The sequence below is a fragment of the Alosa sapidissima genome, chromosome 19, assembly GCF_018492685.1.
Source record: "Alosa sapidissima isolate fAloSap1 chromosome 19, fAloSap1.pri, whole genome shotgun sequence".
Classification (NCBI taxonomy): Eukaryota; Metazoa; Chordata; class Actinopteri; order Clupeiformes; family Clupeidae; genus Alosa; species Alosa sapidissima.
The window spans coordinates 31,595,656-31,613,059 of NC_055975.1; the positions used below are offsets into that span (position 1 = coordinate 31,595,656).

Consider the following 17,404-nt stretch of genomic DNA (forward strand, 5'->3'; position numbering starts at 1 on the left):
CCCAGGGGTCGATCTTGGGGCCACTATTATTCAACCTCTATATGCTCCCACTTGGACAAATCATTCAAAATAATTTGATTTCATATCATAGCTATGCAGATGACACACAAATTTACTTAGCTCTATCACCAAACGACTATGGACCTCTTGAATCTATGTGTCAGTGTATAGAACAAATCAACACCTGGATGTCTCAAAATTTTCTTCAGCTGAACAAAGAAAAAACTGAAGTAATTATATTTGGTAAAAAGGAGGAAAGACTTAGGGTTGCCACTCTCCTTGACACAAAAGGGTTGAAGGCAAAGGATACTGTTAAAAATCTTGGTGTATTAATTGGCAGTGATCTAAATTTCAACAGCCACATGAAAGCGATAACTAAATCAGCTTTTTACCACCTCAAAAATATTGCCAAACTCAGAGGGCTGATGTCAAAGCATGACTCAAAAACTCATTCATGCATTTATCTCCAGCAGGGTTGATTACGGCAATGGACTGTTCACAGGCCTTCCTAAAAAGACTATTAAACAGCTTCAGGTGATACAAAATGCAGCAGCTAGGATTCTAACAAAAACTAAAAGAACTGACCACATTACTCCAATTCTTAAGTCCTTGCACTGGCTTCCAGTAAGTCACAGAATTGACTTTAAAGCACTATTGCTTGTTTATAAATCAGTAAAGGGAGCAGGACCTAAATACTTGTCAGACATGCTTCAGCAGTACACACCTTCTCGTCCTCTCAGGTCCCAGGTGAAAAACCTGCTAGTAAAACCTACAGTTAGAACTAAACATGGTGAAGCAGCTTTTAGCTGCTATGCGGCTCAGCTGTGGAACCAACTTTCGGATGACATCAAAAAGGCCCCAACTGTAGCCTGTTTTAAATCTAGACTTAAGACCAAACTGTTCTCAGATGTTTTCTGCTAACTGTGCCGAGTTACAAATTCTGAATCTGCCTTGATAATTATTCTACCTTGTCTTTTATTACTTTTGCCTTTGTTTTTGCTTACTAATTATTCTTTATTTTTAAATGATTTTACCTTGTGTTTTATGTTTTCTTTTTATTATGATCTTTACCTTTTAACTATTCTTTGACTATATTGCCCTTCTATGCTTTTATTTGTTATTATTGTTTGGTTTTGTTTATGTAAAGCACATTGAATGACCTCTGTGTATCAAATGCGCTATATAAATAAACTTGACTTGACTTGACTTGACTTGACTAGTCACCGAGCTCACTTATACTTAATGACGACTCTGCCTTAGAATCGTCTGTACAGCAGGAGCGTATACTATGGGCTGGTCTCACACACACACACACACACACACACACGCACACATACACACACACACACACACACAGCGTATACTATGGGCTGGTCTCATGCACACACACACACACACACAGCGTATACTATGGGCTGGTCTCACTGCAGCAAAGACAATGTTAGCCTTGCGATGAAAAGATCCTCACAGATTGTCATTGCCAACTCTTTTCTAGACATTGTTATGATGGAGAGACACACAGGGCTGTATTTTGCTCGTTTTCCACACGCGCAAAGTTTGCACTATTTTGCACGTTTATTTTTAAACAATGCGCCCAGGGGTGTGGCAGTTAACAACCTAAGGAGTGGCCTGGCGCATTGTCTAAAAATCGCTATTGTACACCTGGTCAGAAGTCTATGGCGAGTTGTTTATGTTATTTTAAGAGCGCATTGTCAACAGTCATATTGGCAGGTGCACAACGCACCGTCCTTCTATCATTCATGAATGCACACCAGCGCACGTCCATGCAAAGCATTACAAATTGCACGATTACAATGGGAAACATAATTAGAATAAAGATATTACGAAATACTGTACATCTCATGATGAGTAGTTATTCACCATCATTTGCAAATTGGTAATGACGGTTAAAAGTGATTAGGGGAGAGGCGAGAGACACGTATGGAGCACAGCTGAAGATGCACTGTCACGAGATATAAGCAACTCCTCTGCAGGATAAATGTTGTTTTATTCAGTCATTTGAGCAATATTAGGGTAAGTGTTGCTTTTTCCAATGTTTTCGATGGTAACCCATTGTCAGTCAATAGTGAAAGTTACTGCATATACTGTAACGGTGAAGTTAGTTTCACTTTGCCAATGAGTTCAAATAATAAACAAGTACAAATGTGTGAAGGCTATGCTAGGTTTTAGTAAAGCATGGTTTAGTGGAATGACTATTCCATACGGTCTCGCAAGCAGCCTCCTTCAAATGCGCCGTTGAATGTCAAAATACCGATGCATTCTTTGACATCGCGCTTTGCGCCGTTAAAGGGAATGACAGATGTCATACTCATTGGTTTAAATTATGTTATACGCCCCAAACACACCCCCATGACTGATTAAGAAACCTTGGAACACCTTGTTGCGCCATGCGCTCAACGTTTGATAACGAAAACCCTCCCAATGTGGACTGGACATCCTACTAAATTTGAATAAGCTTTTGACGAGTGACTATGCGCTTTAGACTGTCATGATAGGGCCCACAGACACACACACACACACACACACACACAGTCCACCTTACTGTGATCACACACACACAAACACACACAGTCCACCTTATTGTGATCACACACACACACACGCAGTTCACCTTACTGTGATCACACACACATGCAGTCCACCTTACCGTGATCACAGAACTCTTATATTACACTACACACAGGGCTGAATGGCTGATTACTGCACTGTGAAGTTTGTGGCCTTGTGTATTTATGTGTTATCTATTCTGAATAAAGAAGTTAAACATGCGTGTGTGTGTGTGTGTGTGTGTATGTGTCTGTCTGTGTGTGTGTGTGTGTACGTGCATGTGTGTGTGCGTGCGTGCGTCTGTGTGTGTGTGTATACGTGCGTGCGTGTGTGTGTGTGTGTGTGTTTCGGTGTGTTCCACTTAGACATCTTTGTTCTGATTGCCTCGGTGCCAGTGGTTGCCGTGCGTAACCAAGGCAACGTGTTGGCGACGTCGCTGCGTAGTCTGCGTTTCCTGCAGATCCTACGAATGCTGCGCATGGACCGACGTGGAGGAACCTGGAAACTCCTGGGGTCAGCCATCTACGCCCACAGCAAGGTGCACACACACACACACACACACTGGGGTCAGCCATCTACGCCCACAGCAAGGTGCACACACACACACACACACACTGGGGTCAGCCATCTACGCCCACAGCAAGGTGCACACACACACACACACACACACTGGGGACAGCCATCTATGCCCACAGCAAGGTACGCACACACACACACGCACACACACACACACACACACACACTGTGGTCAGCCATCTACGCTCACAGCAAGGTACACACACACACACACACACACACTCTCTACAGTTAGTGCTGTATTGCTCTGCTGGGGTTTCATTTGTAGACCATTTAAATATAGTCAACACCTATGTGAGATATTATTGTAAAACAGTGTCTCATGGCAAAGGAAATGGGAGAATTGGCTGATGCTGAAAGTTGGGTCAAGCTTAAAGGCACACTATGCAAGATTTTCACCTTTACAAAGCCAATTTGATGGTAAACGAACTTGTAATAGGTGAGTCCTTCACCTAGCATAGCTATCCAGCTTAGACGTAGCGAGTCCCTACCGAGAAAACCAGCCTTGCAACTTCCAAGAGCGGCGCCCCGCCAAATCTCGTGAGAATCGTGAAACATTACCTTGTCAGTACATACAGCTCTCTGCCTGTTAATCCTTCACCTCCACAACAAAAGCATTTGCATTGTGTACAGGGGGGATAAGTCATGAGAAGTTTGCTATTTACAACAGCAGAGTAACATATAAATACACCGCAACTCTAGAGGGAGCTCTACACTTGTCAAAAATACCTGAACCTGCATAGTGTACCTTTAAATACCTAAACCTGCATAGTGTACCTTTAAATACCTGAACCTGCATAGTGTACCTTTAAAGAAGCAGAGGAATGGGATCAGAAGTCAGATTAGGCGAGACACTACAGGTGAATAGAGTAAACTTTTTAACTATTAAACTTCCCTAGTTGATTAATTACATTAATATGAGAAAAAATGTATTACACGTTTTCTGTAATTTAATGTTTACATATGCAAATGAGGCATTATCTAATTAAAAATGTGGCACGTGTGTGTGTGGGTAGGTGTGTGTGTGTGGGCAGGTGTGTGTGTGGGTGTGTGGGCAGGTGGGTGGGTGGCAGGTGTGTGTGTGGGTGTGTGGGCAGGCAGGTGTGTGTGTGGGTGGGTGGGCAGGTGTGTGTGTGGGCAGGTGGGTGTGTGGGCAGGTGTGTGTGTGGGTGTGTGGGCAGGTGTGTGTGTGGGCAGGAGGAGCTCTTGTATTAGAAGAGGACGTTTCCTGTTTTATTATTATTGTTATTATGTGTTGTTGTTATTATGTGTTGTTGTATTTTGTTGTTGTATTTTGATTGTTAAAATCAAACTGAACAAGAAGTCCTCAAAAAAGAGAGGGCAGAGTCAATCTTTAAAAATAATAAATGCCTACCTTGATTTTTGTTCTCAAAGTTGTGTTTTGTTTTGCAACACATAATTCTACCTGTGTAGGCTCTAATTGTGTGTGTGTGTGTGTGTGTGTGTGTAGGAGCTGATCACTGCCTGGTATATCAGCTTCCTGTGTAGGCTCTAATTGTGTGTGTGTGTGTGTGTGTAGGAGCTGATCACTGCCTGGTATATCGGCTTCCTGTCTCTCATCCTGTCATCCTTCCTGGTGTACCTGGTAGAGAAGGACGACGTTGCCATGGAGATGAGAGACCCGCTGGGCCCCACCCCCTCCACAGAGCCACAGGACTTTGACACCTATGCAGACGCCCTCTGGTGGGGACTGGTGAGAACTGCACCCATACACAAATACTAACACACACACACACACACACAGCCACACATAAACATACACACATACTCTGACTCACTCATTCACACACACCCAAACTAACGCACACACACACAAGTTCAAGTTTCTTTATTTGTCACATGCATAGTCATAGACCTACAACAGATAGATAGATAGATAGATAGATAGATACGTTATTGATCCCCGAGGGGAAATTCAGGGGGGTCTCAGTAGCATACAGACATCACACACAACATGCACTTACAGCAGAAATGGTAAATATAAGTATAAGTATAAACATATAACCAAACTCCACTGTACAATAGAGACAGTAGGAGATAAGAAAAACTAACAAAACTAAATACTAAATACACTATATAAATCAAATGTAAAAAATCCAGTGTGCTTGAGGGTGATGAAGCATAAGACGCTTGTAGTGACAGGGCCGGGACTGGTGAGGTGCTAAAGGGAGTGAGTGTCATGGCGAAGGTGCAAAAAGTAGTCCAACAGTAGTCCTTTAGTTATGTGTGCATGGTGAGGTGCTTAAGAGAGTGAGTGTCATGGTGAAGGTGCAAAAAGTAGTCCAACATTAGTGCAACAGTGCAATAATAAGGTCTAGAGACCAGCATAAATAATATGGACAAATAGGAGAGTAAAGTGTAATGTAGACAAGGTAAAATAAAAAACTATGTCTGTGCAAGAACAGGTTGAGGTAATAGGGTTATAGCCATTCAGTATTGTAGCAGAAGCCATTGATCATGTGTGCTAATATAGCATGAAAAACAGTGTAGCAGGAAAACAGTAGTAAAAACATTAGGCTGTGGACATTAGTAAAACAGTAGTAAAACAGTGGTAAAGCAGTAGTGGGCAGTCATTACTCAAACATGGAGAGGCAGACAGACTAAGCAGAGAAGTCTCTCTCCTCTTCCCTTTAGTGAAGCATTGAACAGTTCAATGGCCCTGGGGACAAATGACTTCCTCAGCCTTTCAGTTGTGCATGGCAGTGAGCGAAGTCTCCAGCTGATCAAGCTCTATTGCTTTTTAATAGTGCTGTAGAGTGGATGGCATTCGTTGTCCAAGATGTTGATCAGTTTGTTCAGGGTCCTTTTGTCAGATATTGAAGTGATGCACTCCAGTTCAGCTCCCACTACAGAGCCAGCCTTCCTTACCAGCCTGTCAAGTCGCCCAGCATCCTTCTTCTTTGTGCTTCCTCCCCTGTGCTTCCATACCTAAGACCAGTCGCTCCAGTGTCTTCATCACATGTGATGTTAGGGCGACAGGCCTGAAGTCATTAAGCTCACTGGGGTGTGGCTTCTTAGGGACGGGGGTGAGACATGATGTCTTCCACAGTGTTGGAACTTGTCCGAGACGTAGACTCCAGTTGAAGATGTGCTTCAGTGAAATGAACAGGCAGTGAAATGAACAGGCAGTGAAATGAACTCCTGACTCCACTCCAACTGTGCTATCACATACTAGTGTAATAATGTGTGTGTGTGTGTGTGTGTGTGTGTGTGTGTGTGTGTGTGTGTGTGCGTGTGTGTGTGTGTGTGTGTGTGAACTCCTGACTCCACTCCAACTGTGCTATCACATACTAGTGTAATAATGTGTGCGTGTGTGTGTGTGTGTGTGTGTGTGCATGTGTGTGTGTGTGTGTGAACTCCTGACTCCACTCCAACTGTGCTATCACATGCTAATACGTAATAATAAGTTATAGAATAAAAGTTACGTTTAAAACGTGAATAAGAAGCTAAAATAAAGATCAAAGTTACCCCCCCCCCCCCCCCCCCAGACTACCCCTACCCATAAATATAATAAAACCTTGTTCTACTAAAGTGCTCACTAAAGTAGATCCAGGGCTTAAGGTGCAGGGTGCATAGTGCAGCTCATGAGGGAGGTGCATGTCATGGTTTGATTCAGGAGCCTCACCGCTTGTGGATAAAAACTCCTCCTGAGTCTTTCTGTGTTAGACATGATGCTTCTGAATCGCTTGCCTGATTTCAGCAGCTGAAATAGGCTGCTGCCGCGGTGGGAGGTGTCTTTCTGATGGCCAACATCTCTTCTGATGGCCCTACTCCAACATCTCTTCTGATGGAGTTCGTTCAGGGATGGAAGAGATAAACCGCAACAACGCTCAGCGGCACGGATCACCCTTTGGAGGGCCTTCCTGTCCTTCTCACAGCTGTTGCCATACAACACTGCCATATCCTATGCTATCATATCCTGCCCTATGCTGCCCTATCCTATCCTGCCCTATCCCATCCCATCCCATCCTATCCTGCCCTATCCTATCCTATCCTATCCTGCCCTATCCTATCCTATCCTATCCTATCCTGCCCTATCCTATCCTATCCTGCCCTATCCTATCCTGCCCTATCCTATCCTATCCTATCCTATCCTGCCCTATCCTATCCTATCCTGCCCTATCCTATCCTATCCTGCCCTGTTGCCATACCACGCTGCCATACTCTGGTCAGGATACTCTCCACAGTGGCAGAGTAAAAAGTGCAGTACACCAACCTGCCTAAATGACTACCGGCCTGTGGGGCTTACCTCGGTGGTGATGAAAGTGTTTGAGAGACTGGTCAAGGAGATCATCTCTGGTCATCATCATGGTCAAGAAGATCATCTCTGGTCATCATCATGGTCAAGGAGATCATCTCTGGTCATCATCATGGTCGAGGACATCATCTCTGCCTCCATCCCCAGCACCACGGATCCGCTCCAGTTCGCCTACCGCCCTAATAGATCTACGGGGGACGCCATCTCACATGTCTTGCACACCACTCTCAGCCATGTTGACAAGAGTTAAGGGAACTACATGAGACTGCACACCACTCTCAGCCATGTTGAGGAAAGGGAACTACATGAGACTGCTGTTCATTGACTAACAGCTCAGCTTTTAATACAACATCCCCCTCGAGTCTGTTTTGCAAGCTGCGTGACTTGGGTCTGAACAGTGGTCTATGTGCATGGGTCCTGGACTTCCTCACAGGCAGATCCCAGGCGGTGAGAGTCGGAGTACACGTCTCCAGCTCCATCTCCCTAAACACCGGCGCTCCACAAGGGTGTGTGCTTAGCCCACTGCTGTACTCCCTGTACACGTATGACTGTGCAGCCATGCACAGCTCCAACTCCATCATAACATGTGCAGATGATACAGTAGTGCTGGGGTCCATCTCCGACAACAACGAGACTGCCTACAGGGAGGAGGTAGATAGGCTGGCATCATGGTGCAGACTAACTGCCTCCAACTTAACATCAGCAAAACAAAGGAGCTTGTGGTGGATTTCAGGAGGGTCAGCACTCCTATGCCCCCCTCTACATCTACGGGGCCCCAGTAGAATGTGTGAGCTGTTTTAAATATCTGGGCCCCAGTAGAACGGGTGAGCTGTTGTAAATGTCTGGGTGTCACCATCTCTGAGGACCTCACCTGGTCTGCTCACACCTGAGGACCTCACCTGGTCTGATCACACCTGAGGACCTCACCCTGGTCTGATCACACCATGGAGGTATTATATATAACTGGAGAGAGTGACTAAGTCCCGCCCTCCATTCAAATGAATGGTGGAGGCTAGGCTAGTAAATCCGGCCAATTCATAGTCAACGCCATCTTGAACACTGGGGTTCGGATCCAGCGCCATGCTCTGACCATGCGCAAGGTTCCAAAGCTGGAAATGACGAATGGACCAACGTCGATTTTTATTGGATATTCTGAAAAAGAGAGTCGTCCTCCAGTTAAGAGGGTGGCGATAATGCACATACATTGCTTGCCATGTAACAAGAAGAAGAAAAAGTTGCTCGGGAACGTGCGTGGTGTCCGAGTGGAGACGCCCTAAAGCGCAACTTAATTTCATTGGTTAACAGCGGCTCTAACGAAGAGCGGTCTGCCTGCCATCCTGCTGCTGCAAATATGCATTTGAACATGACGTGAAATATCCGTAGTCGAACTATAAATAGGCCTAAACTATTCCGTTTTTAGTGTCATGTGTAGTGCACTTTTACAGTCTATAATTAGTTTGTTTTTTATTTTATTGTTTGCCATCTCATAGCGGGTGCTCTAAACGTATTCTAGCGTTGGCCCATGACCAAATCAAGCCAATAATAGCCAGTAGCCACAATAATGACTGAAGCCAGCCAGAGCCTGCCACCCTGTTTCGAAAATGGAAGATAACGCACAGGGGCCGGTTCCCCGATAACGCTCACTCTAAGCGCGCTAAGAGGACTGAAAAGATGTATCTTTCCAAAGTTGTTTATGTTCCTAAGTGTGTTCCCCGAAGTGTCCCTTAGGAAGCTTCTTAACACGCTGCCTCTTACGTTCGATGTTACAAAGGCGCTGTCCCAAGTGAGGTGTTGAATTAGTTGGCATCGATTGCTCAGGAATCGATTTTCTACTTCACGCGAAGGTGCATGACGGCGTTAAGAAAGACAACACGTTCTATGCAAATGAAACATTCCTCAAACTGTTTATTGCGAGACAAGGCCCTTTCATTGAACGTGTGCTGTGCTCTAATGGAAACCTTATTGCGTAGCCAAGTAGCCTAAATTGAGTTATTTTTTTAATTATGCATGGTTTATTTTTTATTAAATTCGTAGACTGGAATGCCTCGCGGCAACAATTATGTTTTAATGTAGTAGCCTACTGCTTCAGCCTCTGGCAAGCTCAAAATGGGGCGGCTATGGGTTGAGAGCAACGTGTTGGAGACCCATGGTGTATAACGAGACAAGGGCTTTATGCCGCTGTTGTGTAATTTATTGTCTTTAATCATGTTTAGGCTATTTTTGTTCGGGACAAACAACAACGAAACAAGTGTGTGTTTTTGGAAATAATGTCATGAGTGTGTGTTTTTGGTGTGTGACACATCTTCTGCAGATCACCTTGACAACCATCGGCTACGGCGATAAGACACCCAAGACGTGGGCGGGGCGACTGCTGGCCGGAACCTTCTGCCTCATAGGAGTGTCCTTCTTCGCCCTGCCCGCAGTGAGTGTGTGTGTGTTGTGTGCGTGAGTGTGTGTGTGTTGTGTGAATGAGTGTGTGTGTTGTGTGAATGAGTGTGTGTGTATGTGTATCGTGTATCACAATAAACAGCAGAACTTACCGAACACATAGGTGTAAAGCATTCCCTTATACAATTAGCCGTTCCAGAGTAATCCGGTTTTGAAATTGAAGCAAATGTCTACAAGGTCTCCAACTTTGGACTTTTTGTAATACACGATAAGGCCAAATACAAAATATATGTTAACAATATCACCTAGATAACTGTAAATATTAAAACCAGAGTTTTTCCAATGTAGTTTCACAAAATGCTAAGCATTAAGTTTCTTAAAGCTGAGCTGTGCATTTATTGTTCAGTGCATGATTTCATAACAGGCCAAATAGAAAATAAATGCTAAATGTTAAATATAGCCTTGATACCTGTAAATATTTATATCTGATTATGTACATACTATATATATCAGATTATGTACAGTATAGTTGGATCAATTTGGAGAGTTGGATTATAGGATGCTCCAAAACTCACACAAACGGAGTCTTAAAGGAGCCACTGTAGTGAATGTGGCATAATTCACCTTTGTTATTAAGTGTGGTTCTACACACTGTTCATATTAAACGCAGCACTTTGTTCTGTCTGTAGTTACTTCATGTAAGTATAACTGTTCAGGGATCGCGGTCCCTTTAAACGTTATGAATGTGAATGTGTGATGACGTGTAGCCCCATGCCTGTTTTGTTGCTGGACAGCGCCATTTTTGATTTCAGTGTTTTTCCTATGAAAATAAACCACCCACGCATTTGTGTGCTCAACAAATAACAATAATGCCGATTACCATGATCATTTTGGGTAGCCTACTATAATCATGATATCATATTTTCATGCCATTTCTCTAGTGGCTGGTAAAAAAAGTTGAGTGGCTGGTAGATTTTGGAATCCACCAGCCACAGTGGCAGGTGGAAAAAATATTTAATTTCCATCCTTGGTGTGTGTGTGTGAATGAGTGAGTGTGTGTGTGTGTACTTGTTTGCCCTGCCCGCATTGACACACGCACGCACACACACAGATAGACAGACAGTTCATCTCCGCCCCCTACCGCAATTTACGAACATCCACAACTGAACGACATAGCCTACATTCAAACGCAGTTGAATGAAGTTAACTGATGATATTAAAAAGAATCAAATGTTTAGCGATGATGAAATAATACAATAAAACGTCAACAAGCAGGGAGATAATGAAGACCAGTAGTTCTACTCAAACTACTTGTGCACGTAGGCTATGGAAGATTGGTCAAATCTAGCAAGTAGGAATTCAAGTGGATGACGTAAAAGGTAAAGTAAGACTTTCTAAATAGCGAACACAAACTGGTGGTGAGTGTGCCAACCCATGCCGACTGAAATGGAGTGTTTATGCTGTGCAGAGTGGGATAAAATACTGCCATCGATGGTGGGCAACGCTCCCGAAGAGGAGCGTGACCGCACTTGTGTCACTGCTACCGACGACTTCTCAGCAATGATCCATCCTGCAGTCCTCAGTTTTTTTTTTCCACACTCACACCACCAGTTCGTGTTTGCTCTCGTTCTCTCATCCGACTCGCCTTGACTAGTCGCAACGTCCTCTCTTCCCAGATCCAAAGCTCGCAACTCCTCTTCAGTGAACTCCGGTTCGAAAAGGTAGGGTCTTGGCTCTTGGTAGTCGAAGTCATCATCTTCGTCTATCGTGTAATCTTCCATATTCATCGCCATTAGAACTCTTAGAGAAAGCCCACCTGTGTCAGTGTCAGCCTAGTAGCAGAGAACTTGGTAGTCACGCTGGTGTATTGCCGGAAATTGAGGGTTTACAGATGCTGCGTGATGTCTTTGCGCCTGGCAGCGGTGCTTTGCCGGTGCTATGCCCGAAAATAGTTCCAAATCTTAATTGGTCTAGTAAATCCCTTTGTGTTAATTTGCATTGATATTTGTACTCGATGTGAATGTACAGGTTACGAGAAATAATTATAAAAAATCATTATTTGATTCACTTTTGCAACGACATGCTAGCTGGCATCTCCGGATTACAGCGACTACGCTAAACTAAAGCTAACCGGGCCGTTTCTAGATTAGGACAATGGCTGGGTCGGCTATAAAACGCTTTGGCTCACTCATCCAACTCTAGGGACTGCGAGGAGTGACGTATTCCTTTAAAATTTTCTCTTATTGATGCATTTAACCGCAATTTGGATTAAAACCTGGTTTTAGGCGGAAGTAAGACACACACACGCGCGTGTAGACGTGAGCTTTCATGGGCAGTTGTGCTACATACAGGGGCATAGCTAATTAGGCGCTTTCATGGGCAGTTGTGGTACATACAGGGGAATAGCTAATTAGGCGCTTTCATGGGCAGTTGTGCTACATACAGGGGAATAGCTAATTAGGCGCTTTCATGGCCAGTTGTGCTACATACAGGGCAGGGCTCTGAACCGGTTCAAGGAACGAAAACGAAAACCGAAAACGAACGGAATTTTACGGAATTTTACGAGGAGCGGAAACGGAAACGAAAACAAAATGGTCTACAACTGTTCCGGAACAGAAACGTTATTCTGAAATCCACAAAACCGGTTAATAACGGTTTTTTTTTTTCGTTCTCTAAATAACAGCCTAATAATTTGATTTCTGCAGTTTGAAAAAAAAAAAAAAAAAAGAATAAATGGACCTTTGGTCCAAATGTGTATATTTTGTCTTGCTGTTGTAATGTAACCTATCCGTCTGCCACTTCGGATCTTAGGCCAGCTCGTAGCGTAGGCTACTGAAACTGATTTGGAAATTGTTTGTAGCCTATGCGTAATAGCCTATTTTGCCTGTCCACGCCTTGTCGTTTTAAAGTCGAGATTTGAAATGTTTGCGCAATTATAGCCTATTCTATGTAGAAGAGTTAAACGGGAATTTTGAGATAGGCCTTGTCAGCAACAGACAGGTTCGTTTATAAACAGGGTTGGAATTATAGCGCAAGCCTTTGAAGATCTCCATATGGATAAAACTTAGGCTATAACCAGGTAAGGAGTTTAGCACGTATCCAGAAATATTTTTGATAAGAAATTATTTATAGGCATAGGTTAGGCCTACAGTAAGTCTGTAGGCTATGGGATGGATAGCCCATCTGAATGTTTTTGGATGCCGCCTGTGATTTATTATTTTTGGGCATAGCTACGGTATAGGCTAAATCAAGGGGAAATAATGAGTAGCCTACGTCTATTCTCAGGTAAAGTCCACAAAAATAGACTTGATAGGCCCGCCAAACACTGCCGGAACTTTAAGAACGAACGATATTTTGCGTTCCGAACCGGTTCAGGACCGATATGTTGGTGGCGGAACGCATGCAAGAACGAAAACGTTAAACATAGGCCTACCTGAACCGTTCGGAACGGAACGTTTGAAAAATAATTTCGTTTTCAAGCCCTGATACAGGGGAATAGCTAATTAGGCGCTTTCATGGGCAGTTGTGCTACATACAGGGGAATAGCTAATTAGGCGCTTTCATGGCCAGTTGTGCTACATACAGGGGAATAGCTAATTAGGCGCTTTCATGGGCAGTTGTGCTACATACAGGGGAATAGCTAATTAGGCGCTTTCATGGGCAGTTGTGCTACATACAGGGGAATAGCTAATTAGGCGCTTTCATGGGCAGTTGTGCTACATACAGGAAATAGCTAATTAGGCTCATTTTACACTTCTCCTCCCATCTCTTTACACAAAACTCCCACTTTCCCCCGACCCTCCTATGAATGCATATGCATGAGATGGAAAAACGCAACTTGACATTCTCAACTCTTGCGACAGGCAGTCTGCGCTTTTACCTCAGTGCGGCCTGTTTGTACACACCACACCATGTTTTTACGCGCACGTTCAAAACAAATACACCTGAAGTGGACGCAAAAGCGTTAGTACACCTGGCCGGAGTGTGTGGGTGTGTGTCCTTCATTGTGTGTGTGTGAATGAGTGAGTGAGTGATACTTTTTTCTTGTGTCATTCCACTTTATTACACCCACTTGGGCTTTACTGTTTGGATTCTTTTAAATGGGTGGAACCTGAGATAATACTAATGTCATGTTAACAGCCTCACTGGAAGTATACTCACTGAAAAAAATGTTGACGCGTTCAATACTTATTATCCCCACTGTATGTTTGCTCTGTGTGTGTGTGGTGTGTGTTTGTGTTTGTGTGTGTGGTGTGTGTGTGTGTGTGTAGGGTATTCTCGGGTCTGGTTTAGCTCTGAAGGTCCAGGAGCAGCATAGACAAAAGCACTTCGAGAAACGAAGAAATCCTGCAGCAGGACTGATACAGGTAACACACACACACACACACACACACACACACACATACACAAACACACGCACGCACGCACGCACACTCACACACACACACACACACATACACAAATACACACACACACAAACACACACCACACACACACATACACACACACTCACACACACACACTCATACCACACGCACGCATGCACGCACACACACACACACACACACATACACAGTTTATTTACTGTATTCCCCAGAGTTTGATAAGTTGATACATACCCTTCTTATATCCGTGTGTGTAGTTACTCAGTCTAACACCCCCACCGCTAGCCTAGCTTAGCACAGGTGCCTGGAAGTGGCCGGCTTCATTAGCCTACACCTCCCAATAGTGACAACAGAACTCCAACATTTCCCTATTTACATGCTGTGATTTGTATAGTTACAATGTGTACAAATAACAATTGTACATTGTAACTATACAAATCAAAAAGAGATTTCAGTAGTGTTTGTCGCATGTGAAGTGAAACAGGTGTGTAAAAGAGATTTCAGTAGTGTGTGTCACATGTGAAGTGAAACAGGTGTGTAAAATGTATGTGTGCTTCCTCCAGTCGGCATGGCGATACTACGCCACAAATCCTCTCAGAGATGACCTCATCGCCACCTGGAGATTCTACGAGACCATCATATCACTGCCCTGTTTCAGGTACACACACACACACACACACACCATCATATCACTGCCCTGTTTTAGGTACACACACACACACACACACACACACACACACACACACACACACACACACATACTCTCTCATTTTCAAACACACACACACACTCTCTCTCATACTCACACTCTCTCTTTCTCTCTCTCAGACACACTCTCACACACACACTCTTTCATTTTCAAACACACACACACTCTCTCTCTCATACTCACACACACTCATACTCTCTCTTTCTCTCTCTCAGACACACTCTCACACACACACTCTTTCATTTTCAAACACACACACACACTCTCTTTCTCATACTAACACACACTCTCTCTTACACACACACACACACACACTCTCTCTCTCTCTCTCATACTCACACACACTCATGCTCTCTCTTTCTCTCTCTCAGACACACTCTCACACACACACTTCACACATGCTGACAGAAAATGTTTGTGTATGTGTTAGAGATAGATATTGTCTGTGTGTAGGTGTGTACATGTGTGTGTTCAAGGTCAAGGTCAAAGTCAAGGTAACTTTATTGTTCCCGAGGGGCAATTAATTGCACAGCCAGCAGCCAGACATAAGGACAAGACACACAACAATACATAACAATACAACAATACATAACACACAAATATAGTTAAAACAGTTCTGGCAGACTGTTTAAAATGGAAATGGAAGTCGGGATAAAAGAGTTTCTGAGTCTACTGGACCTGCATCTGGGCCTGGAGTACCTACGGCCTGAGGGGAGTAGCTTAAACTGGCAGGACAAGGGATGGCGGGGGTCAGCTATATAGATTGGGCCTTCTTTGCCACTCTTTTGGTGTAGGTGTGAGAGAGAGAGGGGAAGTTGATGCCTGCAATCTTGCTACATGTCCTGACAATACTCTCCAGTCTATTTTTGTTTTTTATGGACAGAGAACCAAACCAGCAGATAAAACAGAAGGTTAAAACAGACTCAATAAAACAGGAGTAAAACATTTTCATAAAAGTAGGGTCAATGTTAAAATTCCTCAGTTTGCGATAAAAGTACATGCACTGATGGGCTTTGGCGCAAACAGCATCAGTGTATGAATGTTAGAGATAGATATGGTCTGTGTGTAGGTGTGTACATGTGTGTGTTTCAGGGAGAGATTGTGTGTGTGTGCATACGACTGAATGTGTGTGTGTGTGACAGAGAGTGTGTTTTGGAGGGAGAGAGCATGTGTGTGTGATGCTGGTGTGGTCAAAATTAATCCAAAACAACTGGTGTGAGACTGCAGCTTTATTCACGACGCCGGGAGCATGTTACCCACATGAAATGTCAAAGTAACAAGCCCACACATCTGTGGGTGTAGCCAACTCTTATACCCTTACCCCACACCCATGGAAAATCACAAGTTGTCACCCTCCAGTGATCACTTAACCATCTGGTATTTTAACAGAGATAAGAAATGTTTACGACCCCCCATCCTGAGGGTTACCCACAGTTCGGTGACACAGGGGTTAATTTAACTAAACATTCCAACCTAGGAGTTGCAAAAGACACAAGGGTCAGAGTAGGGTGATGGCAATTAGATTTCACTACATGTATGTAAGGTATACTAAACATTCAATGAGAGACATATAAAATTTATCCCACATATTCCCCCCTGTGGAGCTGTAAAGCTACATGTTTAATACAGTACTCTACATGTGTATATACTAACACAACTAGTCTAATCAACCTTATATTTAAACCTACCAAACAATGATTAAAATTCACTTCTAACAATTAATCAGATTATTGCAGTTCTAAATCTAAATTACAAAGGGAAAACAGAAAATGAAAAACACAGTTACATCATCATCATTTAAACCAGGTACATCGGGTCAGACTACTTTGTACACTTCTTTTACTAACATGTTTCCTCTATCTCAGTATCTGGTGTTTCCCTAAATGGGAAGATGTCTTCATACATTCCAGTCGCAGTAACCGATACATAATTTGTCACTGTGGTCTGTCTGTTTAGAGCTCTACATATACAACCTAATGTGAACTTTCCTATAAGAAGTACTATAAGGACAACCACCACAGGGACAAGGAATGGTAATCCAATTCGTAACATTCCCATCAGGATGTTTGAGGCAGTTGTACCAAATCTTTTCTCAAAGTCCTCCAGAAACATATCAAAAGCAGTAAGTGGAGGTGGATCTGGCACAGCTTTTCGGATGTCTTCAATGTATTGGGTGATATTGTTGTACTCATCTGGCACTAAGAAGCAACATGAGGTCTCAACAACCTGACACAAACCCCCTTGCTCTGCTAACAACAAGTCTAGGGCCATTCTATGGGCTACTAGCTCAGTTCACATATATTTTACTTCCTCATTCAGCATCGAAAGAGCTGCTGCTGTTTCATTCGCTACACTTTGCAGGTGATAAGCTAGTCCGTTAATTTTTTTTTTTAAAGCTGCTACTACACCACCCCAGAGAGAAAAAGTCCAACCCACAGTAGCTCCTTGTCCTGTCCATGGGTCTGCTATAACATATCCTTTCCAGTTACTCATACCTCC

The 17,404-nt window shown here is 43.6% G+C and overlaps 1 protein-coding gene across 2 annotated transcripts in view; it reads left to right on the plus strand.

Annotated features, from left to right (window-relative positions):
- The window catches only part of kcnq3 (potassium voltage-gated channel, KQT-like subfamily, member 3), an 88,761-nt gene that overhangs the window by 37,381 nt on the left and 33,976 nt on the right, over positions 1–17,404 (plus strand). For both annotated transcript variants that reach the window (XM_042071365.1, XM_042071366.1), the window contains exons 5-9: positions 2,934–3,106; positions 4,685–4,858; positions 9,735–9,845; positions 14,083–14,178; positions 14,760–14,854. In XM_042071365.1, coding sequence (XP_041927299.1) covers positions 2,934–3,106; positions 4,685–4,858; positions 9,735–9,845; positions 14,083–14,178; positions 14,760–14,854 — 649 coding nt within the window. The remainder of the gene's footprint in view (positions 1–2,933; positions 3,107–4,684; positions 4,859–9,734; positions 9,846–14,082; positions 14,179–14,759; positions 14,855–17,404) is intronic.